This window comes from Scyliorhinus torazame, chromosome 5 (assembly GCF_047496885.1).
Source record: "Scyliorhinus torazame isolate Kashiwa2021f chromosome 5, sScyTor2.1, whole genome shotgun sequence".
Classification (NCBI taxonomy): domain Eukaryota; kingdom Metazoa; phylum Chordata; class Chondrichthyes; order Carcharhiniformes; family Scyliorhinidae; genus Scyliorhinus; species Scyliorhinus torazame.
The window spans coordinates 79,349,833-79,377,661 of NC_092711.1; the positions used below are offsets into that span (position 1 = coordinate 79,349,833).

Genomic DNA, 27,829 nt, shown 5'->3' on the forward strand with positions numbered 1-27,829 from the left:
TCACTTGCTCCGTGTGTGGGAAGGGATTCATTCATTCATCCAGCCTTCTGATACACAAACAAATACACACCGAAGAGAATCCACTTACTTATACTCAGTGTGGAAAGAATTTCAGGCAGTCATCCACTCTCATTGCACACCAACATATTCTGGGGAAATGACCGTTCATCTCCTCTGTATGTGGGAAGAGATACTCTCAGTCCAGCGGCCTGCTGTTTGTTTCATACACATACTCACACAGGGGAGAAGCCGTTCGTCTGCTCTGTGTGTGGAAAGGGATTCACTCAGTCATTTAACCTCTTGACACATCAGCAGCTTCATGAGTGACTGAAGAGACTGGATTCTGCTGTTATTGCTGCTGTTAATCACATACAAGATCGATAGTCTTACAATATTTGGTTTATTTCTGCTGATGTCAACAACCCCTATAACTGGCTGCAGTTTAATATTCTGGATTTGTCACTGATTTTTGGGGCTGCAGTGTCTCTTTTTAAAAACATCTTTCCTCTTTATTCAAGATCTCTCCCAGGAACACGCTTGCTATAGCGTTATGAACTTTTACTTTAATCCGAAATAGTTTTTGGTGCAAAATCTATAATTCAGTTTCTGAAACATTCTACTGATTTCCAATTGGAAAATGCTGATTAATCCTTGCTGACAATTCTTTCTGACGTACACATTCTTCACTGTGACACCACCATTATGAAATTAAATTCTCAACATGAAATAAAACCGTAAAATATTTCACAGGCTCATGAATAGAAACTTAATCAATCAACATTATTATTGATGAAGTTTGGAAGTTGCTGAGTTGAATCATTTCTAACACAGCAACAGCATTTGGTAAAGGTGGAACGCACAACAAAGACTGTTTTGAGACCCACACAGCAGAGATGACATCTATCGTTAAAACAGAAAGCAAAGCCTACTCGATGCCCAACATAAACTCAAGAGCTGGAACAGTGCATCACTTGGGACTTGAACGTTGCCAAGACCATTGTGTAAAAGATGGAGATGCTGTGCAAATAAACACTGGAGCAGCCGACGTCAAGGAATCTGAAACAAAAGATGGTTTCAGATTTCTTTTGGTTTCAGATTCCCGCATTCGCAGTAATTTACTTTTATCAAGGAATCTGAAATGCCTTTGATTATGGATTATTATTTTTTTTAATTTAGAGTACCCAATTAATTTTTTCCAATTAAGGGGCAATTTAGCCTAGCCAATCCACCTACCCTGCACATTTTTGGGTTGTGGGAGCGAAACCCACGCAAATACGGGGAGAATGTGCAAACTCCACACGGAGATTGACCCGGGGCCAGGATCGAACCAGGGACCATGGTGCCGTGAGGCAGCAGTGCTAACCACTGTGCCACCATGCCGCCCTGATTATGGATTATGGTGAAGTTCTCACCAACAGATTTAAATATGTCCTGCTGGATTGAACACTACTGTGAGCTGTACCTCTGTGAGACAGACACCTCCCAGTCTCTTTGGCTCTCCTGCAGCTTCCTGTCATGGTTGAGTTGGACAAGGAATCCTCATCACTTGAACTGCGAAAGGAGATTGATTGCTGAGCAAGCATAAAGGCACCCAGCAAGGATGGAATTCCAGCTGAACTGCTCAAACGCAAAACGTTCCATTGACTGTCACACCTTCATGACCTGTTTCTCCTCTGTTGTTAGGTGGTCAGCTGTTCCTCATTTCAAGGATGACATCTACTCAGAGTCATGTGTTTTCTCTTGTGGTCTTTCTGCGATTGGAGAAGGTATTTCTCGACCCGCAGATCTTTGGCAGAGATCCCTCTCTGCCTCTTCATTGAGGCGTTGGAATTCAAAAGTAATAATAATAATCTTTATTATTGTCACAAGTCGGCTTACATTATCACTGCAATGAAGTTACTGTGAATATCCCCTAGTCGCCATACTCCGGCGCCTGTTCGGGTGAATTCAGAATGAACAATTCACCTAACCAGCAAGTCTTTCGGGGAGAATGTGCAGACTATGCACAGACAGTAACCCAAGCGGGAATTGAACAAGGGGCACTGGCACTGTGAAGCAACAGTGCTAACCACTGTGCTACCATGCCATCCTACTGATGCAGTTTGATGGTGATTGGCAGCAAACTCTTGCCAGTCATTACAGTCAATGCTTATTACATAAGTGGGGAGTGAACAGGAGTGGAGTAAATTCAGAGACAGAGAAGGCAGCACCCAGTTATTGGCCTTGACCCGAACACCAGCTTTTTCAGCATTGTTTCTCCAGAGTTCTTAAAGCTCTCGATTATCTCACAGGAAAGAAACACAGGTTCAGCTACTGATGGAGATCCTGTTGCATCCTCAGCCACCAATAGTAATTATATATAAAATCGAGGAATTGAAATATGTGAAGATATGATCGATAAGTTTGCAGATGGAAAATTATTGGCGTGGTAACTAGCGAGGACAAAAATTACGGGATGATACAGATGGGCTGGTCATGTGGGCAGAAAAATGGCAAATGGAATTTAACCAGGAAAGGTCCTGCTCCTGTCCAGAGTCAGTGTAGACATGATGTGCCGAGTGACTTCCATCTGTGCTGGATCATTCTAGAAAACACTGAACATTCAGTATCACGAGCAAGAGGGGAGAAGGTGGACGAATTACTGATTCTGGGATTGAACCCAGCAAGAGTTTGCATCTTCTGGGGAGGAGAGAGGAAGGACCCGTTGGGGGGGCAAAAAACCTTAAGTTCTGCATTGTTCCACGGGAGAGCAGCATTGAATCAACTTGAGAAATGGAGAATAGCAGAATACCCATTGACAATAATTTGCTTGATTGTTTTTATTAATTGGTAACCAAGTTATTTTGTATTTACTGTTTGCAGTTTCAATGGTGCGGACATTACCCACCATTCCATGCGGCTGTGAATGTGCCCGATACACTCCACAGGAGCCCAGTGCGCAGACGCAATGTTGGGTGTATCTGGCGCATGCGCAGTGTCACTTTGATCGGAGGTCTGCGAGTGTGCGAGTGGCTGTTTCGGGCGGTGAGAGTCGGTGAGGCGGAGGGAGGAATGGAGCCGGGAGTCAGGGTGGGGAGGGAGTGAAGGCTTCATAAACACCCCCTGCTGGTTAGAAGGCCGGAATAAGACACTGCAAATCCCGCGTTTGTAGCTGCGGAGCTTTTATTCGGTATCAGGCCCAGTTCCACGGCCGCCATCTTTGTTTAGCGGCGCGGCTGAGGGGCCATCTTGATGACGTCACAGAGGCGGTGCTTCAGGATCCGGGTGACCCGGAGAGAAAATCATTGTCTCGATGATTGACAGGCCCCTCCAGAGGGGGGAGGTGGGACTGCCATGTGTGGCAATCCGAAGACCAGAAGAAGAATAACATCAGAATTAGCAGCAGGAGTAGGCCATTCGGCCAATTGACCCTGCGCTGCCATTCAATAAACGCTGATCCGAATGTGCCATTAATTACATTTTCCTGTCTGCCCCCAAAACTTGACTCCCCAGTAGATAAAAAAAGACAAACTCAGCGTTGAGTATATTCAGTGACCCAGCGCCACTACTCTCTGGGAAAGAGAATTCCACAAACTCAGCTTTGACAAAGAGTTATCCAGACTCAAAATGTTAGCTCCCTTTTCTCTCCACAGATACTGTCAGACCGGCTGAGATTGTCCAGTATTTTCTGTTTTTGTTTCAGATTCCAGCATCTGCAGTAATTTGCTTTTATCCACAGACTGATGACCCTCTGAGGGAAGACATTTCTCCTTATCTCAGTGTCAAACTGGAGAACTCTTATCTTTAACCTGTCCCCCTTAGTTCTTGAATCCCCATGTGGGAAAATGTTCTTTCATCAAAACCCCTCAGAATGTTTCAATAAGATTACCTCTCATTCTTCTAAACTCCATCGGGTACAGACCAAACAGGCTCAATCTTGCTCCATAAAACAAACTCTCCTATCCCAGAAATCAGACTAGTGAAACTTCACTGAACTGCCTCCAAAGCAAGTATTACCCACATTACATAATCCTGGGACTGACAACAAAGGGAGAGAATGTTTGGAACTTCTATCCTGGACTCGAAGGGTGATGGATTTTGGAAACTCCTTTTACTGGAGTTAGGGGAGGATTTACACCCAGTATACTCAAACCAAGATAAATGTTTGATCTTATTTTTTAACCTCGACTAACATTTCTGACCATTGTAATTTCCTTTGACAGCTGCTTCCAAAGCTTCTGATATCTTTCCAGCCGAAGGTTGCAGCAGGAGATTGTAAACTTGAAAACACTGAAATTGTGACAGAGGTGAGTTATTATTCATCATAAATTTACAGTCCCCAATTATTTGTTTCCAATTAAGGGGCAATTTAGCATGGCCAATCCGAAGCTGGAACTCCCAGTGCAGACTTTAGTGTTGTGAGATTGTTGCTGTGGTGGAGAGTGGCTGCTGCTGTTGCTTTCTCTCTCTCTCTGTTGCTGCTCTCGCTCTCTGTCTGTTGCTGCTGCTCTCTCTCTCTCTCGCTCTGCTGCTCAGTTTGCTGCCTGTTTCCAGTGCTGGTTGCTGCTGAGCTGCCTGGAGGAAGGAGAGGGGAGTAACGGAAGGAGAGGTGAGAGAAGGAAGGAGAGAAGGACAACAACAAGGAGGCAACTTCAAAAACAAGGTGGGAGTAAAGCCCTTTGGACTTCTTGTTTGCTGGCCCCCTCCCGGGTTGAGGGCCTGGCCCAGTCTTCCCAACTGATAACATCTGCCTTCAGCAAGGACAAAACCTTCCTTATTCTATCCAATGTGCTTGTTCCGGGGCAGGGGGATCGAGTGGGCAGTGTGTTTGCTGAGCCTCCTCCCGGCCTGAAGACTCCACACACCAGCAGGGAGGAGGTGGATTCCATCGGGTGGTCGATCCAGGGTGGGAGCACGGACTGTGTTTTTGCTGAGTCCTACTTGGGCCGAATACCTCGTGAACCAGCGCCACTTTCCTCCTTGTGAACCTGCTTCTGGGCCTGGCGAAGTGCGTCATTTATAGGTCCAGGCAGCGGGTGACCTGGGGGGGTCATCTGACCAGACTTTTTGCCCCTTTTCCATGGCTACATTCGCAGCTGGGTGTCCCTAGAAAGGGAGCATGCGGTGTCCATGGGCACCATCAAAGCCTTCCATGCCTGGTGGGCACCGCAGGGGTTGGGGCGCTTTATTGGCCCCTTTAAATGCACTCTCATTAGATGTTTTTAAGTTCCTGCTGGTCTTTGTTACGTTCGGCAGTGCCCCTAACTGGAGTGGCCCTTTTTGCTTTGTCCCTAAGTTTGTTTCCTTGGTTCTATTTTGTTGGTGGACCTCAAAAGAGTGGCCAATCCACCTAGCCTGCACATCTTTGGGTTGTGGGGGTGAGACCCACGGGGAGAATGTGCAAACTCCACATGGCGGTGACCCGGGGCCGGGATCGAACCTGGGTCCTCAGCACCGTGAGGCAGCAGTGCTAACCACTGCCACCATGCCAGCCTCCGTTATGATGTTTCCATTCCTATTTTATCACACACCTCCCAGTGGCACTCATTGTAACACAGAAACTTCAAAATATCAATGCTACCTTGCATCTTGCCCTCCTATTATTGTCTGATGATAACAGTAACAGAGTAACACACACCAGAATTTGAATATCACATAGGTTGTTGTCTAATAATAATAGTGACAGAGTAACGTACACCAGAATTGGAATAACAGGCAGGTTATTGTCTCATCATGACAGAGTTACGGGGGGTGACTCGGTAGTTAGCACTGTTGCCTCAAGCACCAGGTACCTGGGTTCGATTCCGACCTTGGGTCACTGTCTGTGTGGAGTTTGCACATTCTTCCCGTGGCTGCGAAGGTTTCCTCCCACAGTCCAAAGATGAGCAGGTTAGGTGGATTGGCTGTGCTAAATTGTCCCTGGGTGGGGTTACGGGGTTAGGGCGGGGGATTGGCCACGGTAGGGTGAACTTTCAGAGGGTCGGTGCAGACTCGATGGGCTAAATGGCCTCCTTCAGCACTGTAGGGATTCTATGATTCTACACTGGATCCAATGATACCTTCACACACACACTGCAGCCTGACTCATTGGAACAATCTTAAATCTGTGTCCCATAATCCTTTCACAATCTGCTGATGGGAACAGATTTCTTTACCTTTTGCCGGGTTTGCTGTTATCGTTTCCGATGCCTGGGTCATGCCGGGTGGTCCGTCCAGATTTCACTCCATTTTTGTTTTTGTAGCGGTTGAATGGGCTTGGACCAGTCCATTTAGGATCCAGTACACAATTTGCCCCAAGAATCAATTATAGCCAGGTCTGGGATGGATCCCAACAATTATTGTACAAATGACACATCGTCCCAGTTAGGGGCTTAGCCATTCACCAGCACCACCAATATACCCGCCAATGGCCCACTGACCACCACGTATCTCCCATTAGTGTCCGCAATGATCCTAGTGACCGAAAGAGGGACCCGTTTATTGATTAGAATTGCAGCACCTCAAGCCCGAGTGAAACACTTGGTTCACCCCTCTGCAGTCTGGTCTGATCTCTAACCCGCAAGTGAGTCTCCTGCAAGAACACCACACCAGCATGTAGAATCTTTAGGTGAGCAAAAACCCTCCACCTCTTCACTGGTCCACCCAATCCCCTTACGTTCCAGATAACCAGCTGAATCAGGGGTCTCTCTTCCACCCCACGCCCCCCCCCCCTCAAACCCTGGCCCCCTTCACAGAATCAGCCATGAGGGACTATCCAGTAAATCTTCAAAATGTACACGCCAAGAGTCCACCCAAGATGGCTGCCATACACGCACCCATACACTCACAGAGTAAATCAAAAACAGTTCTTTAGTCATCAGTTAGCTCACCCGTCTCCACCCCCCTATATATATCTACATTGTGCTTCATAAGGAAAATCTCCCTTCACCCCGAACAGAAAAACAGATTTTATCACAAAATATCAAAACTATAGGGGCTAGTTGGTGTAGGGGTATGATTCTCGCTTTGGGTGTCTTGGTTTCGAAATTTGCGAGAGGTCGCGGGTTCAAATCCCGGACCAGCCCTTTGATAAGGTTTTCTGTTAGGGGCAGCACGGTAGCATTGTGGATAGCACAATTGCTTCACAGCTCCAGGGTCCCAGGTTCGATTCCGGCTTGGGTCACTGTCTGTGCGGAGTCTGCACATCCTCCCCGTGTTTGCGTGGGTTTCCTCCGGGTGCTCCGGTTTCCTCCCACAATCCAAAGATGTGCAGGTTAGGTGGATTTGCCATGATAAGTTGCCCTTAGTGTCCAAAATTGCCCTTAGTGTTGGGTGGGGTTACTGGATTATGGGGATAGGGTGGAGGTGTTGACCTTGGGTCGGGTGCTCTTTCCAAGAGCCGGTGCAGACTCGATGGGCCGAATGGCTTCCTTCTGCACTGTAAATTCTATGATAATCTATGATATATAGAGGATATCACAACACCCATCCCACCCCACAGGAAACGTAGATCTTGTCCAATACAGATAACTGGACCCCAGTCCATGCTTTACAATGTTCACCTCCTCTGGTCTATCAAAATGGATGTCTTTGGACTCGTATGTGAGCCACAGCTTTGCATGGTATACCGTCCCAATTCAAACTTCTTTCTTACACAGAGCAGTCTGAACCTTACTAAAGGCTTCCTCACCAGCTCGACTCCCGTATATTGGTAAATCCTCACTCGGATAACTGAGTGAGTCCCTTCCCACACTCAGTGAATGGTTTGTCGCCGGTGTGACAACGGTGATGAATCTCCAGCTCACATGGGGATCTGAATCCCTTCCCACAGTCCCCACATTTCCATGGTTTCAGCATGCTGCTGATGTCCTTGTCCCTCTCCACGTTTGACGATCAGTTTATGTCTTGTCCCCACAGAGAGCATGTGTACGATCTCTTCCCGCTCTGAATAGTGTGATGTTTTTTCAGACTGTGTAACTGGTAAAAGCTCTTTCCACAGGCAGTTCACTGGAACACTCTCACTCGAGTTGAGTGTGTATTGGGTTTTTTTCAGTCACACTGATCATGAAATTTTTTTCTTGCAGACAGACCAGACAAACATTTCTTCTGAAATAAAAGCAAATTACAGCGTATGCTGGAATCTGAAACAAAAGAGAAAATGCTGGAAAATCTCAGCAGGTCTGGCAGCATCTGTAGGGAGAGAAAAGAGCTAACGTTTCGAGTCCGATGACGCTTTGTCAAAGCTGAAACATTTCTTCTTCCACATTCACAGGCCAATGATATTCAGGTCTGATGAATGGAGTGACTGTTAAATCTTGATGTGAAGTTTGATTTGAGTTTCCATCAGTAAATCCTCCCCTTGTAATATCCAGTAAAAGGAGTTTACAAAAGTCATCACTAGGGGCAGGCATGGTGGCTCAGTGGTTAGCCGAGGACCCGGGTGTGATCCCGGCCCCGGCCACTGTCCGTATGGAGTTTGCACATTCACCCCGTGTCTGCGTGGGTCTGGCCCCCACAATCCAAAAAGATGTGCAGGGTAGGTGAATCGGCCACGCTAAAATTACTCTTTAATTGGGGAAAAAAAGAATTGGGTACTCTAAATTTATTTATTTTTTAATTTAATAAAAATAAACGTCATCACTGTCAGTACAGGATAGAAATTCTGAACAGACAATTTTAGTTTCTCTGGAACAGTTTTCCCTTTGCTCACACTCTCCCTCCTCCCTGGGCTGAAATCCAAACCCATCTCACCATCTGCACCATTTCTTTCCTTCACTCCCAGTTTTCTCCCTCCCTCCCTCTTCTCTGCCTGGGTTCAGTTCTCCAGCTCCTGTCTGCAGACTGACAATAAAATCAATGGGTCTTATTGGAGGTTTGGGGCCTCCAGCGGGCGTTTGTGAATCCTCCCTGCCCACCTGCCAGGGTTTCCTTCCTTGCCAGATATCAGATTCCTCATTGATGATTTGAGCCCAACCTGGAACCACGCTAAATTGCCCCTTAATTGGGAGAAAAAAATTACATGAGGATTCGCGGCTCCACAAAGTGGTTCCAACTCCTCACACCCATCTCCTTAACACAGGCATTGTCAAAGTCAGGGGGCGTGACCCATGTGTGGGTCACGGGCAGGTGTCGGGTGTGTCGCGGAGCCGTCAGTTGCGGCGCTCCCGATTGCGCAAATCCGCACGCAGCAGCCGGCTTCTAATAATGCCGGCTGCAAGCGGCCTTCAAAATGGCCACGAACATATTTTAAAAATGCCGCCGCACTGCGCATGCGTGCCCGCTCATCGGTACGCATGCTCAGAGTTTTGCGCCTGCTCAGAGTTTTGCCGGCTGCAAAAAGTTCGGGGGGAATGATGTGATTGGTTGCTTTCTGAACTTTGAAGTCTCTTCCTCCAAGAATGGTGAGTGATCCAACGATGGTTTCACCGCAGCTGTAACTTCAACAAAGAGATGTCAACGTTTTTAATCTTGAGTTTTAAACATTCCAAAACAAAATGCCTGCAGGTCGTATTTGGAAGCTTTCTCAATTAATTGATTTTTAAGTGTCTTTTATTTTTTTACATTTTTAATTGTAATGTTTCGGTGAAATGTGGGGAACCTCCAATTTGTAGAGGATGTAAACATTTTTTTCTGTTAAACTTTATCAAATAAACCCCCCCCCCCCCCCCGAACTTGTGGAAAAAAAAGCCGGCTGCTGCAGCTGTTCCCCGTGAATTTGCGCAATCGGAGACGCAGAAGATTTTTTCAAAAATTCTCTGTAATCTTCCTGCCTGAAAGGAGGCAGAGAGCAGGTCACGCCCCCCGAACATCGACATCACGGGCACGATTGCGATTCCTCCATTTTGTCAGCAGCAAACAAAGTAAGAGAAAATAGTGGGTCGCGAAGGTCAGCCGGCGTCGGACGGCGTGGGTCGTGAAATTCGGCCGGGTTGGATCCTGAATGTTGGCCGGTTGGTAAAAATGGGTCCCCGGAAAAAAAGTTTGAAAAACATTGCCTTAACAAGTTGACGCATTTAGTTGGCTGACTAAAAGCATGGTGCTTAGCATAGCTGCCTCACGGCGCCAAGGACCCGGGTTTGATCCCGGCCCCGGGTCACTGTCCATGTGGAGTTTGCACATTCTTCCCGTTTCTGCATGGGTCTCAGCTCCACAACCCAAAGATATGCAGGGTAGGTGGATTCGCCACGCTAAACTGCACCTTAATTACTGTAAATTTATTTCAAAAAAGGATGGTCTCTTTCCTAATGTTCACAATTAAAGGGATGGGTTCCCCAAATGGCTGACATTTAAGGGCAATTAAATTAATAATGGACAGAGATATGTCTAGTGTTGTTGCATGGTCCAGATTTGATATATTATTTACCGTTCTGTAATAAAGTAAATGTATTATTATTTCTCGTAATATAAGACTGTAGCTACGTTATAGATTTCCAGTCATCTCTCCAAAGAACAAAGAAATGTACAGCACAGGAACAGGCCCTTCGGCCCTCCAAGCCCGTGCCGACCATGCTGCCCGACTAAACTACAATCTTCTACACTTCCTGGGTCCGTATCCCTCTATTCCCATCCTATTCATGTATTTGTCAAGATGCCCCTTAAATGTCACTATCGAGCTTCCGGGTGCAGCGATGACCAGCTGAGTCGCACGTTTCGGCAGCTCCCTGTGAAACGGACTTTTGGGCTCTTGACAGGAGCCCCAACGGCAATTTTGACGGCTAAAAACACTGTGCGGTAAACCAGAAGGGAATCCCCCCTGATTACGGATGGAAAAAGGAGGAGAGAGTGGCCAGATTGCAGTGGATCCTTTAGAACAGCGGCAAAGAAGGCAAGCAAAAACCAAGATGGCGTCGGAAGGTGGCAGTTTAACATGGGGCCCTGAACAACAAGAGTTCTTGAAATGCTGTGTGGAAGAGATCAAAAAGGAAATGAAGAAAGAGCTGTTGGCCCCGATACTACAGGCGATCGAAGGGCTAAAGGAGGAACAAAAGACGCAGGAGCGGGAGCTTCGGGTCGTGAAGGCAAAGGCAGCCGAGAATGAGGACGATATACAGGGCCTGGTGGTGAAGACGGAGACGCAGGAGGCACGTCAGAAACGATGTGTGGAAAGGTTGGAGGCACTGGAAAACGACGCAAGGAGGAACAACCTGAGGATTCTTGGTCTTCCTGAAGGTGTGGAGGGAGCGGACGTCGGGGCATATGTGAGCATGATGCTGCACTCGTTAATGGGAGCGGAGGCCCCGGCGGGTCCGTTGGAGGTGGAGGGAGCATACCGAGTGATGGCGCGAGGACCGAGAGCAGGAGAAATTTCCAGAGCCATAGTGGTGAGATTCCTCCGGTTTAAGGATAGAGAAATGGTCCTTAGATGGGCGAAGAAAACTCGGAGCAGTAAATGGGAGAAAGCGGTGATCCGCGTTTATCAAGACTGGAGTGCGGAGGTGGCGAGAAGGAGGGCGAGCTTTAATCGGGCCAAGGCGGTGCTTCATAAAAAGAAGATAAAATTTGGAATGCTGCAACCGGCAAGAATGTGGGTCACATATCGAGGGAGGCACCACTACTTTGAGACGGCGGATGAAGCGTGGACTTTTATTGTGGAAGAAAAACTGGAATGAGCGGGTTATTAAAAAGAACGTTCGAACAAAGTGGTGGGGCGAATGTGGGGGGCAAAGAGGGGTTTTATGTACTAATCCTGCGATGTGGTAACTTTTCTCTCTCCCACAGGTGGTGATGGGGGGAGGAGGGGAGGTGGAGGAGATGGGGCGTTGGCCATTGGGGGCGGGGCCAAGGGAGAAGCGCGGGCTTGGTTCCCGCGCTATGATAATCATGGCGGGAATAGAGAAGCAGGAAGGAGGGGGCGTCGCACGGTGCGAGCCGAGGTCACGGGGGGAAGCCGAGGTCAGCCAGAGTTTGCTGACTTCTGGGAGCAACATGGGGGGAGTAATTACGCTAGCGGGGGATCTAGCGGGGGGGGTGGGAGGGGGGAATTACTGGGTTGCTGCTGCTGGGGAAAGGGGGGAGCTGGTATGGGAGAGGATGGGCGGGGGGGCACCGCCTGGGGGAGATACAGCTGCGTGGGAACCGGGTGAGGAGCTGGAAAAAGGTGATGGCTAATCGACAAGGGGGGGGGGTAGGAAGCCCCCCCAACCCGGCTGATCACGTGGAACGTGAGAGGGCTGAACGGGCCGATAAAGAGGGCACGGGTACTCGCACACCTTAAGAAACTTAAGGCAGATGTGGTTATGTTACAGGAAACGCACCTGAAACTGATAGACCAGGTTAGGCTACGCAAAGGATGGGTGGGGCAGGTGTTCCATTCTGGGCTAGATGCGGAAAACAGGGGGGTGGCTATATTAGTGGGGAAGCGGGTAATGTTCGAGGCAAAGACTATAGTGGTGGATAACGGGGGCAGATACGTGATGGTGAGTGGCAAACTACAGGGGGAGACGGTGGTTTTGGTAAACGTATATGTCCCGAACTGGGATGATGCCAATTTTATGAGGCGGATGCTAGGACGCATTCCGGACCTAGAGATGGGAAAGCTGATAATGGGGGGAGATTTTAATACGGTGTTGGAACCAGGGCTGGATAGGTCGAAGTCCAGGACTGGAAGGAGGCCGGCAGCAGCCAAGGTACTTAAAGATTTTATGGAGCAGATGGGAGGTGTAGACCCGTGGAGATTTAGCAGACCTAGGAGTAAGGAGTTCTCGTTTTTCTCCTATGTCCATAAAGTCTACTCGCGAATAGACTTTTTTGTGCTGGGTAGGGCATTGATCCCGAAGGTGAGGGGAACGGAGTATACGGCTATAGCCATTTCGGATCACGCTCCACACTGGGTGGACTTGGAGATAGGGGGGGAAACAGGAGGGCGCCCACCCTGGAGAATGGACATGGGACTAATGGCAGATGAGGGTGTGTGTCTAAGGGTGAGGGGGTGCATTGAAAAGTACTTGGAACTCAATGATAATGGGGAGGTCCAGTTGGGAGTGGTCTGGGAGGCGTTGAAGGCGGTGGTTAGAGGGGAGCTGATATCAATAAGGGCACATAAAGGGAAGCAGGAGAGTAAGGAACGGGAGCGGTTGCTGCAAGAACTTTTGAGGGTGGACAGACAATATGCGGAAGCACCGGAGGAGGGACTGTACAGGGAAAGGCAAAGGCTACATGTAGAATTTGACTTGCTGACTACAGGCACTACAGAGGCACAATGGAGGAAGGCACAGGGTGTACAGTACGAATATGGGGAGAAGGCGAGCAGGTTGCTGGCACACCAATTGAGGAAAAGGGGAGCAGCGAGGGAAATAGGGGGAGTGAGGGATGAGGAAGGAGAGATGGAGCGGGGAGCGGAGAGAGTGAATGGAGTGTTCAAGACATTTTATAAAAAATTATATGAAGCTCAACCCCCGGATGGGAGGGAGAGAATGATGGGCTTCTTGGATCGGCTGGAATTTCCCAAGGTGGAAGAGCAGGAAAGGGTGGGACTGGGAGCACAGATCGAGGTAGAAGAAGTGGTGAAAGGAATTAGGAGCATGCAGGCGGGAAAGGCCCCGGGACCGGATGGATTCCCAGTCGAATTCTATAGAAAATATGTGGACTTGCTCGCCCCGGTACTGGCGAGGACCTTTAATGAGGCAAAGGAAAGGGGACAACTGCCCCCGACTATGTCTGAAGCAACGATATCGCTTCTCTTAAAGAAGGAAAAGGACCCGCTACAATGCGGGTCCTATAGACCTATTTCCCTCCTAAATGTAGATGCCAAGGTCCTGGCCAAGGTAATGGCAATGAGAATAGAGGAATGTGTCCCGGGGGTGGTCCACGAGGACCAAACTGGGTTTGTGAAGGGGAGACAGCTGAACACGAATATACGGAGGTTGTTAGGGGTAATGATGATGGCCCCACCAGAGGGAGAAACGGAGATAGTAGTGGCGATGGATGCCGAGAAAGCATTTGGTGGAGTGGGATTATTTGTGGGAGGTGTTGAGGAGATTTGGTTTTGGAGAGGGGTATGTTAGATGGGTGCAGCTGTTGTATAGGGCCCCAGTGGCGAGCGTGGTCACGAATGGACGGGGATCTGCATATTTACGGCTCCATAGAGGGACAAGGCAGGGATGCCCTCTGTCCCCATTATTGTTTGCACTGGCGATTGAGCCCCTGGCGATAGCGTTGAGGGGTTCCAAGAAGTGGAGGGGAGTACTTAGGGGAGGAGAAGAGCACCGGGTATCTTTGTATGCGGACGATTTGCTACTATACGTGGCGGACCCGGCGGAGGGGATGCCAGAAATAATGCGGATACTTGGGGATTTTTCAGGGTATAAATTGAACATGGGGAAAAGTGAGTTGTTTGTGGTGCATCCAGGGGAGCAGAGTAGAGAAATAGAGGATCTACCGTTGAGGAAGGTAACAAGGGACTTTCGTTACCTGGGGATCCAGATAGCTACGAATTGGGGCACATTGCATAGGTTAAATTTAACGCGGTTGGTGGAACAGATGGAGGAGGATTTCAAGAGATGGGATATGGTATCCCTGTCAATGGCAGGGAGGGTGCAGGCGGTTAAGATGGTGGTCCTCCCGAGATTCCTCTTTGTGTTTCAGTGCCTCCCGGTGGTGATCACGAAGGCTTTTTTTAAAAGGATTGAAAAGAGCATCATGGGTTTTGTGTGGGCCGGGAAGACCCCGAGAGTGAGGAAGGGATTCTTACAGCGTAGCAGGGATAGGGGGGGCTGGCACTACCGAGCCTAAGTGAGTATTATTGGGCCGCTAATATTTCAATGGTGAGTAAGTGGATGGGAGAGGAGGAGGGAGCGGCGTGGAAGAGATTAGAGAGGGCGTCCTGTAGGGGGACTAGCCTACAGGCTATGGTGACAGCCCCATTGCCGTTCTCACCGAGGAACTACACCACAAGCCCGGTGGTGGTGGCTACACTGAAGATTTGGGGACAGTGGAGACGGCATAGGGGAAAGACTGGAGCCTTGGGGGGGGTCCCCGATAAGAAACAACCATAGGTTTGCCCCGGGGGGAATGGATGGGGGATATGGAATGTGGCAAAGAGCAGGAATAACGCAACTGAAAGATCTGTTTGTGGATGGGAAGTTCGCGAGTCTGGGAGCGCTGACCGAGAAATATGGGTTGCCCCAAGGGAATGCATTCAGGTATATGCAACTGAGGGCTTTTGCGAGGCAACAGGTGAGGGAATTCCCGCAGCTCCCGACACAAGAGGTGCAGGACAGAGTGATCTCAAAGACATGGGTGGGGGATGGTAAGGTGTCAGATATATATAGGGAAATGAGGGACGAAGGGGAGACTATGGTAGATGAACTAAAAGGGAAATGGGAAGAAGAGCTGGGGGAGGAGATCGAGGAGGGGCTGTGGGCAGATGCCCTAAGCAGGGTAAACTCGTCGTCCTTGTGTGCCAGGCTAAGCCTGATTCAGTTTAAGGTATTACACAGGGCACATATGACTGGAGCACGGCTCAGTAAATTTTTTGGGGTGGAGGATAGGTGTGCGAGGTGCTCGAGAAGCCCAGCGAATCATACCCATATGTTTTGGTCATGCCCGGCACTACAGGGGTTTTGGATGGGGGTGACAAAGGTGCTTTCAAAAGTAGTAGGAGTCCGGGTCGAACCAAGCTGGGGGTTGGCTATATTTGGGGTTGCACAAGAGCCGGGAGTGCAGGAGGCGAGAGAGGCCGATGTTTTGGCCTTTGCGTCCCTCGTAGCCCGGCGCAGGATATTGCTAATGTGGAAAGAAGCCAAGCCCCCGGGGGTGGAGACCTGGATAAATGACATGGCGGGGTTTATAAAGCTAGAGCGGATTAAGTTCGTCCTAAGGGGGTCGGCTCAAGGGTTCACCAGGCGGTGGCAACCGTTCGTCGAATACCTCGCAGAAAGATAGACGGAATGGGAAAAAGAAGGCAGCAGCAGCAGCCCAGGATCGGGGGGGGGGGGGGGGGGGGGGAGGGGGGAGGAGGAAGAACCAGAAGGACTCTCAGGGTTGTTAATATATACTGTATAGTATGTATAGGTCGTTGCTACAGATAATTATATATTGGACTGTTAAATTATATTTTTGGAGAATGTTACTTGTGACAAGGCAGTTGCCAATTAGGGCTAGTTTTCATTTTTGTTATTTATTATTTATTCATTTTTTGTTTATAAAATAGGTCATTGTTATTTGTGTTGTTATAATATTGTTTAAAGGATGCACAATGTACTGTGTTGGTTGGCCAAAAATTTTCAATAAAATATTTAATTAAAAAAAATAAATTTAAAAAAAAAAATAAAAAAATGTCACTATCGTCCCTGCTTCCACCGCCTCCTCCGGTAGCGAGTTCCAGGCACCCACTACCCTCTGCGTAAAAAACTTGCCTCGTACATCTACTCTAAACCTTGCCCCTCTCACCTTAAACCTATGCCCCCTAGTAATTGACCCCTCTACCCCGGGGAAAAGCCTCTGACTATCCACTCTGTCTATGCCCCTCATAATTTTGTAGACCTCTATCAGGTCGCCCCTCAACCTCCTTCGTTCCAGTGAGAACAAACCGAGTTTATTCAACCGCTCCTCATAGCTAATGCCCTCCCTACCAGGCAGCATTCTGGTAAATCTCTTCTGCACCCTCTCTAAAGCCTCCACATCCTTCTGGTAGTGTGGCGACCAGTATTGAACACTATACTCCAAGTGTGGCCTAACTAAGGTTCTATACAGCTGCAACATGACTTGCCAATTCTTATACTCAATGCCCCGACCAATGAAGGCAAGCATGCCGTAGGCCTTCTTGACTACCTTCTCCACCTGTGTTGCCCCTTTCAGTGACCTGTGGACCTGTACTCCTAGATCTTTTTGACTTTCAATACTCTTGAGGGTTCTACCATTCACTGTATATTCCCTACCTGCATTAGACCTTCCAAAATGACCTCACATTTGTCCAGATTAAACTCCATCTGCCATCTCTCCGCCCAAGTTTCCAAACAATCTAAATCCTGCTGTATCCTCTGACAGTCCTCATCGCTATCCCAATTCCACCAACCTTTGTGTCGTCTGCAAACTTACTAATCAGACCAGTTACATTTTCCTCCAAATCATTTATATATACTACAAACAGCAAAGGTCCCAGCACTGATCCCTGTGGAACACCACTGGTCACAGCCCTCCAATTAGAAAAGCATCCTTCCATTGCTACTCTCTGCCTTCTATGACCTAGCCAGTACTGTATCCACCTTGCCAGCTCACCCCTGATCCAGTGTGACTTCACCTTTTGTACTAGTCTACCATGAGGGACCTTGTCAAAGGCCTTACTGAAGTCCATATAGACAACATCCACTGCCCTACCTGCATCAATCATCTTAGTGACCTCCTCGAAAAACTCTTTCAAGTTAGTGAGACACGACCTCCCCATCTCAAAACCATGCTGCCTCTCACTAATACGTCCATTTGCTTCCAAATGGGAGTAGATTCAGTCTCGAAGAATTCTCTCCAGTAATTTCCCTACCACTGAAGTAAGGCTCACCAGCCTGTAGTTCCCTGGATTATCCTTGCTACCCTTCTTAAACAGAGGAACAACATTGGCTATTCTCCAGTCCTCCGGGACATCCCCTGAAGACAGTGAGGATCCAAAGATTTCTGTCAAGGCCTCAGCAATTTCCTCTCCAGCCTCCTTCAGTATTCTGGGGTAGATCCCATCAGGCCCTGGGGACTTATCTACCTTAATATTTTTTAAGACACCCAACACCTTGTCTTTTTGGATCTCAATGTGACCCAGGCTATCTACACACCCTTCTCCAGACTCAACATCTACCAATTTCTTCTCTTTGGTGAATACTGATGCAAAGTATTCATTTAGTACCTCGCCCATTTCCTCTGGCTCCACACATAGATTCCCTTGCCTATCCTTAAGTGGGCCAACCCTTTCCCTGGCTACCCTCTTGCTTTTTATGTACGTGTAAAAAGCCTTGGGATTTTCCTTAACCCTATTTGCCAATGACTTTTCGTGTCCCCTTCTAGCCCTCCTGACTCCTTGCTTAAGTTCCTTCCTACTTTCCTTATATTCCACGCAGGCTTCGTCTGTTCCCAGCCTTTTAGCCCTGACAAATGCCTCCTTTTTCTTTTTGACGAGGCCTACAATAGCTCTCGTTATCCAAGGTTCCCGAAAATTGCCGTATTTATCCTTCTTCCTCACAGGAACATGCCGGTCCTGAATTGCTTTCAACTGACACTTGAAAGCCTCCCACATGTCAGATGTTGATTTGCCCTCAAACATCTGCCCCCAATCTATGTTCTTCAGTTCCCGCCTAATATTGTTATAATTAGCCTTCCCCCAATTTAGCACATTCATCCTAGGACCACTCTTATCCTTGTCCACCAGTACTTTAAAACTTACTGAATTGTGGTCACTGTTCCCGAAATGCTCCCCTACTGAAACATCTACCACCTGGCCGGGCTGATGCCCCAATACCAGGTCCAGTACCGCCCCTTCCCTAGTTGGACTGTCTACATATTGTTTTAAGAAGCCCTCCTGGATGCTCCTTACAAACTCCGCCCCGTCTAAGCCCCTGGCACTAAGTGAGTCCCAGTCAATATTGGGGAAGTTGAAGTCTCCCATGACCACAACCATGTTGTTTTTACTCTTTTCCAAAATCTGTCTACCTATCTGCTCCTCTATCTCCCGCTGGCTGTTGGGAGGCCTGTAGTAAACCCCCAACATTGTGACTGCACCCTTCTTATTCCTGATCTCTACCCATATAGCCTCACTGCCCTCTGAGGTCTCCTCCCGCAGTACAGCTGTGATATTCTCCCTAACCAGTAGCGCAACTCCGCCTCCCCTTTTACATCCCCTCTATCCCGCCTGAAACATCTAAATCCTGGAACGTTTAGCTGCCAATCCTGCCCTTCCCTCAACCAGTTCTCTGTAATGGCAACAACATCATAGTTCCAAGTACTAATCTAAGCTCTAAGTTCATCTGCCTTACCCGTAATACTTCTTGCATTAAAACATATGCACTTCAGGCCACCAGACCCGCTGTGTTCAGTAACTTCTCCCTGTCTGCTCTGCCTCAGAGCCCCACTGTCCCTATTCCCTAGTTCTCCCTCAGTGCTCTCACCTTCTGACCTATTGCTCCCGTGCCCACCCCCCTGCCATACTAGTTTAAACCCTCCCGTGTGACACTAGCAAACCTCGCGGCCAAGATATTTATGCCTCTCCGGTTTAAATGCAACTCGTCCTTATATAGGTCACACCTGCCCCGGAAGAGCTCCCAGTGGTCCAGATAACGGAAACCCTCCCTCCTACACCAGCTGTTTAGCCACGTGTTTAGCTGCTCTATCTTCCTATTTCTAGCCTCACTGGCACGTGGCACAGGGAGTAATCCCGAGATTACAACCCTAGAGGTCCTGTCTTTTAACTTTCTGCCTAGCTCCCTGAACTCCTGCTGCAGGACCTCATGCCCTCAGAGCGTTGTTAGTCTTTGGATTTCTCTTCCACAGGGACCAGTTGTATCTGGGGGTCATTGAATATATTGAAGCACCAGGTTGACAGATATTCTATTGCCAAAGGAGTTGAGGGTTATGGGGAACAGGTAGGAAAATAGAGAGAAAAGTGAGATGAGGGGGGATTTCTTCACTCGAGGATCTGGTGAAGCTTTGAAATTCTCTACCCCAGAGGAATGTGCAGCCTCAGTCATCAGGTATGTTCAAGACAAATGTTGACAGGTTTCTAGATACTGAAGATTTCGAGGGATATGGGGAACTTGTGGAAAAATGGTGCAGAAGTAGAACGGCCAAGGATCGCATTGAAATGTTGAGCAGACTCGGTGGCCGAATGGCCTACTCTTGCTGCTATTATACTCTGCCCCCTGGTCAGGAAACAGTGAGCTGAGCTTGGATCTGTCAATCAACATGAATCAGCACCTTCAGGAGAATTGGGAGGGTGAATATTAGATACAGCAGAGTGAGAATGGAGGGAGATTGTGTGGGATGGAGATTTACAGCTTTTGGAGAATGAGAGAGGAACTAGAAATGTCTTCTGAATTTCTATCCTGTACTAACTGATGACTTCTGTAAATTGTTTTTAAAGGATATTGGAAGAGGAGGAATTGCAGACAGAAATCTCAAACATCACATCTCGATGTTGCAAACTCACTCGATTCCTTCTGATCTGAATATCATTGGGCTCTGAATATCATCAGCGAGAAGGAGAAATGTTTGTCCGATCTGTTGGCTTCAAAAGATTTTAAACGTGAGTGTGACTGGAAAAGCACCGAGACCCACACAACAGACACCCGAGTGAGAGTGTTCCAGTGAACTGACTGTTGAAAGAGCTTAAACCAGTTACACAGCCTGAAAACAACATCACACCATTCACAGTGAGGAGAGAAAGTGCACACGTTCTGTGTGTAGACAAGGCTTCCACTGATTGTCCAACCTGGAGAGACACAAGGAGACCCAAAACATGGAGAAACCGTTGATATGCGGGGACTCTGGGAAGGGATACAGAGTCCCATCAGAGCTGGAGACTCATCGACGCAGTCACACTGGGGAGAGGTTGTTCACCTGCTCTCAGTGTGGGAAAGAATTCATTGATTCATCCACCCTGCTGAGACACCAGCGAGTTCACACTGGGGAGAAGCCATTCACCTGCTCTCAGTGTGGGAAGGGATTCATTGATTCATCCACCTTGCTGAGACATCAGCGAGTTCACACTGGGGAAAGACCGTTCACCTGCTCTCAGTGTGGCAAGGGATTCACTCAGTTATCCAGCCTGCAGACACACCAGCGGGTTCACACTGGGGAGAGGCCATTCACCTGCTTTCGGTGCGGGAAGGGATTCATTGATTCATCCACCCTGCGGAGACATCAGCGAGTTCACACTGGGGAGAGACCGTTCACCTGCGCTCAGTGTGGGAAGGGATTCATTGATTCATTCAACCTGTGTAAACATCAGCAAATTCACATTGGGGAGAGACCGTTCACCTGCTCTAAGTGTGGGAAGGGATTCGCGCAGTTATCCACCCTGCAGAGACACCAGCGAGTTCACACTGTGGTGAGGCCATTCACTTGCTCTCAGTGTGGGAAGGGATTCATTGATTCATCCACCCTGCTGAGACACCAGCGAGTTCACACAGGGGAGAGGCCATTCACCTGCTCTCAGTGTGGGAAGGGATTCATTGATTCATCCACCCTGCTGAGACATCAGCGAGTTCACACTGGGGAGAGACCGTTCACCTGCTCTCAGTGCGGCAAGGGATTCACTCAGTTATCCAGTCTGCAGACACACCAGCGAGTTCACACTGGGGAGAGGCCATTCACCTGCTCTCGGTGTGGGAAGGGATTCATTCATTCATCCAACCTGCTGAGACATCAGCGAATTCACACTGGGGAGCGACCATTCACCTGCTCTCAGTGTGGGAAGGGATTCACTTGGTTATCCAGTCTGCAGAGACATCAGCGAGTTCACACTGGGGAGAGGCCATTCACTTGCTCTCAGTGTGGGAAGGGATTCATTCATTCATCCAACCTGCGGAGACACCACCGAGTTCACACTGGGGAGAAGCCATTCACCTGCTCTCCGTGTGGGAAGGGATTCACTCAGTTATCCAGTCTGCAGACACACCAGCGAGTTCACACTGGGGAGAGGCCGTTCACCTGCTCTTAGTGTGGGAAAGGATTACATAGAAACATAGAAAATAGGAACAGGAAGAGACCATTTTGCCCTTCGCGCCTGCTCTGCCATTCGTTATGATCATGGATTATCATCCAACTCAATAGCCTAATCCCGCTTTCCCCTCCATATCCTTTGATCCCCTTCGCCCTAAGTGCTATATCTAACTGCTTCTTGAAAACATTCAATGTATTGGCCTCAACTATTTCTGTGGTAACAAATTCCACAGGCTCACCACTCTCTGGTTGAAGAAATCTCTCTTCATCTCTGTCCTAAATGGTATATCCCGTATCCTTAGACTGCGACCTCTCGTTCTGTACACTCCCACCATCAGGAAAATCTTTCCTGCATCTACCCTGTCAAGTCCTGTTGGAATATTATAGGTTTCTATGAGATCCCCCATTCTTCTGAACTCCAGCGAATACAATCCTAACTGATTCACTCTCTCATACGTCAGTCCCACCATCCCAGGAATCAGTCTGGTAAATCTTTGCTGCACTCCCTCTGGAGCAAGAACATCCTTCCTCAGATAAGGAGACCAAAACTGCACACAATATTCGAGGCACGGCCTCGCCAAGGCCCTGTATAATTATAGCAAGATATTCCTGCTCCTGTACTCGAATCCGCTCGCAGTGAAGGCGAACATACCATTTGCCTTCTTTACCGCCTGCTGTAGCTGCATGCTTACCTTCAGTGGCTGGTGTACGAGGATACCCAGGTCTCGTTGCACATTCCCCCTCTCCCAATCTATGGTCGTTCAGATAATAATCTGCCTTCTCATTTTGTTACCTTATCTAAATAGTTAATATATAGGGTAGCACAGTGGTTAGCACTGCTGCCTCATGGCACTGAGGATCAGTGTTCAATCCTACCCCGGATCACTGTCTGTGTGGAGACAAGTTCTTCCTGTGTCTCCGTGGGTCTCACCCCCATAACCCAAAGATGTGCAGGGTAGGTGAATTGGCCACACTAAACTGCCCCTTAATTAGTAAAAAAGAATTGGGTACTTTCATTTTTTAAAAAAATCATTAATATATCTTGTGAATATCTGGGGTCCGAGCACCGATCCCTGCGGTACCCCACTAGTCACTGCCTGCCAATTTGAAAAAGATCATTAATTCCTACTCTTTGTTTCCTGCCTGCCAACCAGTTTTTTATCCATCTCAATACACTACCCCTAATCCCACGTGCTTTTATTTTACACACTAATCTCTTATGCGGGACTTTGGTCAAAAGTCATCTGAAAGCCCAAATATACCACATCCACTGGCTCCCCCTCGTCAACTCTACCAGTTACACCCTCAAAGAATTCCAGTAGATTTGTCAAGCATGATTTCTGTCCAATCCTGAGTCTGTCCAATCCTGCCACTGTTTTCTAAGTTTTCTAGGGCTGCTCGGTAGCACTGTTGCTTTACAGCGGCAGAGACCCGGGTTCATTTCCTGGCTTGGGTCACTGTCTGTGCAGAGTCTACATGTTCCCCGTGTCTTTGTGGGTTCCTCTGGCCCCTCCGGTTTCCTCCCACAAGTCCCAAAAGACGTGCTGTTAGATAATCTGGACATTCTGAATTCTCCCGCTGTGTACTCGAACAGGCGCCGGAGTGTGACGATTCAGGGCTTTTCACAGGAACTTCATTGCAGTGTTAATGTAAGCCTACTTATGGCAGTAAAGATTATTATTATAAGTGCTTTGCTATAAAATCTTTGGGAATGGATTCTAGATTTTTCCTCTTGCCGATGTCAGGCTTACTGGTCTATAATTCCCTGTTTTCTCTCTGTCTCACTTTTTAAATAGTGGAATTACATAAACCGCACTCCAATCTGCAGGAACTGTTCCAGAGTCTATAGAATCCTGGAAAATGACCACCAATGCATCCACTATTTCTAGAGCCATTTCTTTAAGTACTTAGTGATGCAATTATCAGGCTCTGGGGATTTATCAGCCTTCAATCCCATCAATTTCCCCAACACCATTTCTCTACTAATATTGATCTCCTTCAGTTCCTCCCTCTCACTAAATCCTGTGTTCCCCAACACTTCTGGTGTCTGATTTGTGCCCTCATTTGTGAAGACAGAACCAAAGTATGTATTTATTTGCTCAGCCATTTCTTTGTCCCCTATTATACATTCCCCTGTTTCTGACTTTAAGGAACCTACATTTGTGTTCACCAATCTTTTTCTTTTCACATACTTATAGAAACATTTACAATCAGCCTAATTTCCTGTTTTATGCCATTCCCAACATCACCACTGCAGTTTGGGATCTATATACGATGCCCACTAATTATTTTGCCCCTTGGTGTTTCTCCGCTCTACCCATACAGATTCCACATTGTCGGAGCTAATATCCTTCCTCACTATTGCATTAATTTCCTCTTTAACCAGCACTGCCACTCCACTGCCTTTTCCTTTTTGTCTGTCCTTCCTAAATACGGAATATATTCAATTCCCATCCCTGGTCACCCTGCAGCCATGTCTCCATAATCCCGATTATATCACACCCGTTCACGTCTAGTTGCGCAACAGACTTAGTTATGCCATCTGCAGTCACACCAGGGAGGTCATACTGGGGAGAGGCCGTTCACCTGCCCTCAATGTGCGAAGAGATCTAGTAATTCATGGCACTTTCTGAGACAAATTCACAACTGATTATAGGGATTGGATTCTGCTGTTATTGTTTCTGTTCTCAATTACATCCAGGACTGCATTTTGTTAATTCTGTTGGTCAATGGGGATGGTCAGAGGATTTCTTTGTGCTGGACTGGTCGGTCTCACAACTTCGTCTCCAGTGGTCTGATTCTCTCTGAGCCTTCTTGCGAATCTCTGGTTTCACATTTCACAAGGATCAAAGAGTAAAAGGGTGTTCGGAGGTTAGAAAATGTTTCATTACCATTTCTGTTTGGAAACCTCAAAATCATGCCACATTGTCATGAAGATGGGCTATGGTGATTAGATGGTTCTTTGTTTAATTTATCATGGTGTTTCCTCACAGAAGACAACTATCAGGGTATGAGGGGCAAGTTGTCTGAGGTGCACTGGGAAACTACGTTAAATAGTGTCGTCGGAGACAGGCAATCACTGATATTTAAGGAATTATTACTGATTTACACAGGGATCGGTTAGTTCAGTTGGCTGGATGGCTGGTTCTGCTGAGTGACACCAACAGCACAGGTTAAATTCCCATACCGGCTGAGGTTAGCCATGGTCTATGTCAGTATTTATGCTCCACACGATCCTCCACCCACCCCTCTACATCTCCCCCATCAGCATCTCCTATTTTTCCTCCCTCATGTATGTATCTAGCATTACGTTCAATGTATTCATGCTGTTCACCTCACCCACTCGCTGTGGAGTGAGTTCCACATTCTCACCACTCGCTGGGTAAAGAGGTTTCTATTGAAATTCCTGTTGGATTATTGAATCCCTTCATAATCTTAAAGATTTCCATCAGGTCACCCATCAGTCTTCTCTTTGCCAGGAAAAAGCAGCCCCAGCCTTTCCTGAGTGTTAAATGCTCTCAGTTCTGTATATTATGAATCTTTGTTGCACTTTATCCAGTGCCTCTATTTACTTTTTCGAAATGGAGATCACCAATGTTGACAGTGGTCCCAGTGTAGTCTAACCCTGGTTCTAAACAAGTTGGACATTTCCACCGTGCTTTTCAATTCTATCCCTCTAGAATGGAAGCCTATATATGGGCCCCACACTTTAGGGAGAGATGTGAAGTTCTTAGAGAGGGTGGAGAGAAAATTTACAATAATAATGATCTTTATTATTGTCACAAGTAGGCTTATATTAACACTGCAATGAAATCCCTGTGAAAATCCCCCAGTCGCCACAATCTGGTGCCTTTTCGGGTACACCGAGGGAGAATTCAGAATGTCCAATTCACCTAACAAGCACATCTTTCGAGTCTTGCGGAAGGAAACTGGAGCACCCGGAGGAAACCCACGCAGACACGGAGAAAACGTGCAGAATCCGCAGAGACAGTGACCCAAACTGGGAATCGAATGTGGGACCCTGGTGCTGTGAAGCAACAGTGCTATCCATTGTGCTAGAATGGCACCAGAGATGAGGGACTCCAGTTAGTTGGAGTGACTGGAGCAGCTGAATTTCTCCCCTGAGATCACAGCATCTGGAGGGTGGGGAATGGGGCCATTCAGCCCTTTGGGACCGTGTCGGCTCCCAGTGGAGTAAGCCAGTCTGCCCATTGCCCCGTTCTATCCCCAAATCTGTGCAGGTTTATTTCCTTGTCTGTCCAATTTCCTATTGAAATTCTTCTGTCATCTCTGCATCTCCTACGCTCAAAGGCAGCAAGTTGCAGGTTGTTACTCCTCGTTTTACATGTACACAAGGCTCCTAGAGTATAGAGGAGTCTATTTGGCCCATTTTCCCATGCCAGCTCTCTGTACAACGACCCATTTAATCCCATAGTTCGACTATGTTGTTTTGAGAATGCATCAAATTCCCTTTTGGAAGTTACAGTCCAATGAGGTTCCAGCACCATTGAGACAGTGCATTCCAAATCACAACAACTCGCTGTGTTTTACAACAAATAATTGTGCATATGGTGTGTCTGGAGTTTCACAGAGTATTCAAAATGGTGTCAATGACGTGGTTCTGGCACAAAATTAAGACTCAATCTTTATTAATGATTCTGGAGAGGTTACCGAGTGTAATATATTCTAGTTTATGGACAATTAGAACAAATTAACATTTCTATAAAACCTCTCATTACCACTGGACCTCCTAAAATGTTTTAAAGCCAATGGAGTACTCTTGAAACATATTCACTGTTGTAATGTAGGAAGCTGTAAGTACGCATGTGTAATCACATTTAGTTTTAAAATTGTTATTTTCATAGTGTATTCACTGTCATTAGTAACAAGGTCAAGGAAGCCCTTTTATACCTCCAACATGTAGCTTCCTGCAGCCATTTCACCTTCCGTACCTTTTCTATATTAACTGTATTGATTTCACAGCAAAAAAATAAATAAATTAATGATTATTCAGTAGTGAACATTGATTATCATTAGTGTATTAGGTGATTATATTGTAAAGACTAGATCTTTATTTTAAAAATAACACTTTCAACCAAAATGTTTCCAGAAACTGCAGAGCTATCAGAATTTGTTTAAACAAATTAATTACTTTACTTTATAATTTTGAGAAGTTACAAGACATCACCTTCTGCCAAGACTATATGGGCGATGCAGTGGCATAATGGTATTGTTACTGGGCCAGTAATCCAGAGACCCAGTTTAATGATCTGGGATTGAATCTGGCTACGACAGATATTGAAATTGAATAAAAGTCTCAAATTAAAAGTCTAATGATGACATTGTGGATTGTTCTAAAAACCTGTCTGGTTCACGAATGTCCTTCAGGAAATCTGCTCTCCTTCCATGGCCTGACCTACACGTGACTCCAGATCCACAGCAATGTTGTGGTTGATTTGTAAGTGCCCTCTGAAATAGCCTCACAAGACACGCAGTTCAAGGGCAATTGGAATGAGCAGTAAATGCTGGCCCAGCCAGTGACGCCCACCTCCCATGAATGAATAATTTTAAGGCGGCTCATTGTTCAATCTGAAGATGAGTAAGAAACTGTCTCTTCGATTGGAATTGATTTATTGTCACGTGTGCTGAGGTACAATGAAAAGTCTTGCTCTGTGTACAGTCCAGACAGATCGTTCCATACATGAAAAAACGAAGTGCGGATCTTGGCAGTTTGCTCAGTTCACAAAAGAATTTAATGGCTCTGTAGACACAGATTAACTTGTTAATCACCATTCAAATATATCTAATGGTAATGTGTGCTCATATAGACAGACACAAACAAATCAATAACTGAATTAGAGGCAATCCAGAGAAGTAACTGAACCAGCTTGTTGAAAAAAAGTCTTCTTGATGGAGAAACAGGAACAGCCACTCAGGGAGATGAGGAAATCCAGGCTGAGTGAGGATTTGCTGTCACCCCTCCTTTCTTATACATGGACAGTATTTAGGCTGCAGAATGTTTCACACCAAACCACAGATGGGTCAAATATAAGCAACGCATAATTCTCAATTCACTTCCATGTGACGATATTTGACTTTGTTTAAAAGCTGACTGGTCAAACTCAACAAAGCACCATTGGCTTTGTATTACCCACTTAACAAGTTTCCTTTGTTGCTCAGTTATGTTTGCAATTCAATGGTGTATATTTCAGAGTTATTCAATTCAAAATGAAGA

At 47.1% G+C, this 27,829-nt stretch overlaps 2 protein-coding genes across 6 annotated transcripts in view; one reads left to right on the forward strand and one right to left on the reverse strand.

Annotated features, from left to right (window-relative positions):
* Nucleotides 1-27,829, reverse strand: part of LOC140418562 (uncharacterized) — a 244,209-nt gene that overhangs the window by 40,183 nt on the left and 176,197 nt on the right. The window lies entirely within an intron of this gene.
* On the forward strand, nt 2,975-27,325 carry LOC140418556 (uncharacterized). 5 transcript variants are annotated; one of them, XM_072502061.1, is made up of 4 exons: nt 2,975-3,034; nt 4,203-4,286; nt 8,043-8,245; nt 20,015-27,325. In XM_072502061.1, the coding sequence occupies exon 4, from the start codon at nt 20,390-20,392 to the stop codon at nt 21,590-21,592; it is 1,203 nt and encodes a 400-aa protein (XP_072358162.1). In that variant the 5' UTR covers nt 2,975-3,034; nt 4,203-4,286; nt 8,043-8,245; nt 20,015-20,389; the 3' UTR covers nt 21,593-27,325. The 5 variants fall into 5 exon arrangements, 4 of the variants coding, with proteins under 4 accessions (XP_072358162.1, XP_072358161.1, XP_072358164.1 ...); XR_011945139.1 differs by lacking the exons at nt 8,043-8,245; nt 20,015-27,325 and adding an exon at nt 4,534-5,147; XM_072502060.1 differs by lacking the exon at nt 8,043-8,245.

Excerpts from the sequence above, each read along its gene's own strand:
- LOC140418556 (XM_072502061.1), top strand. The coding sequence starts at position 20,390 with ATGGAGAAACCGTTGATATGCGGGGACTCTGGGAAGGGATACAGAGTC.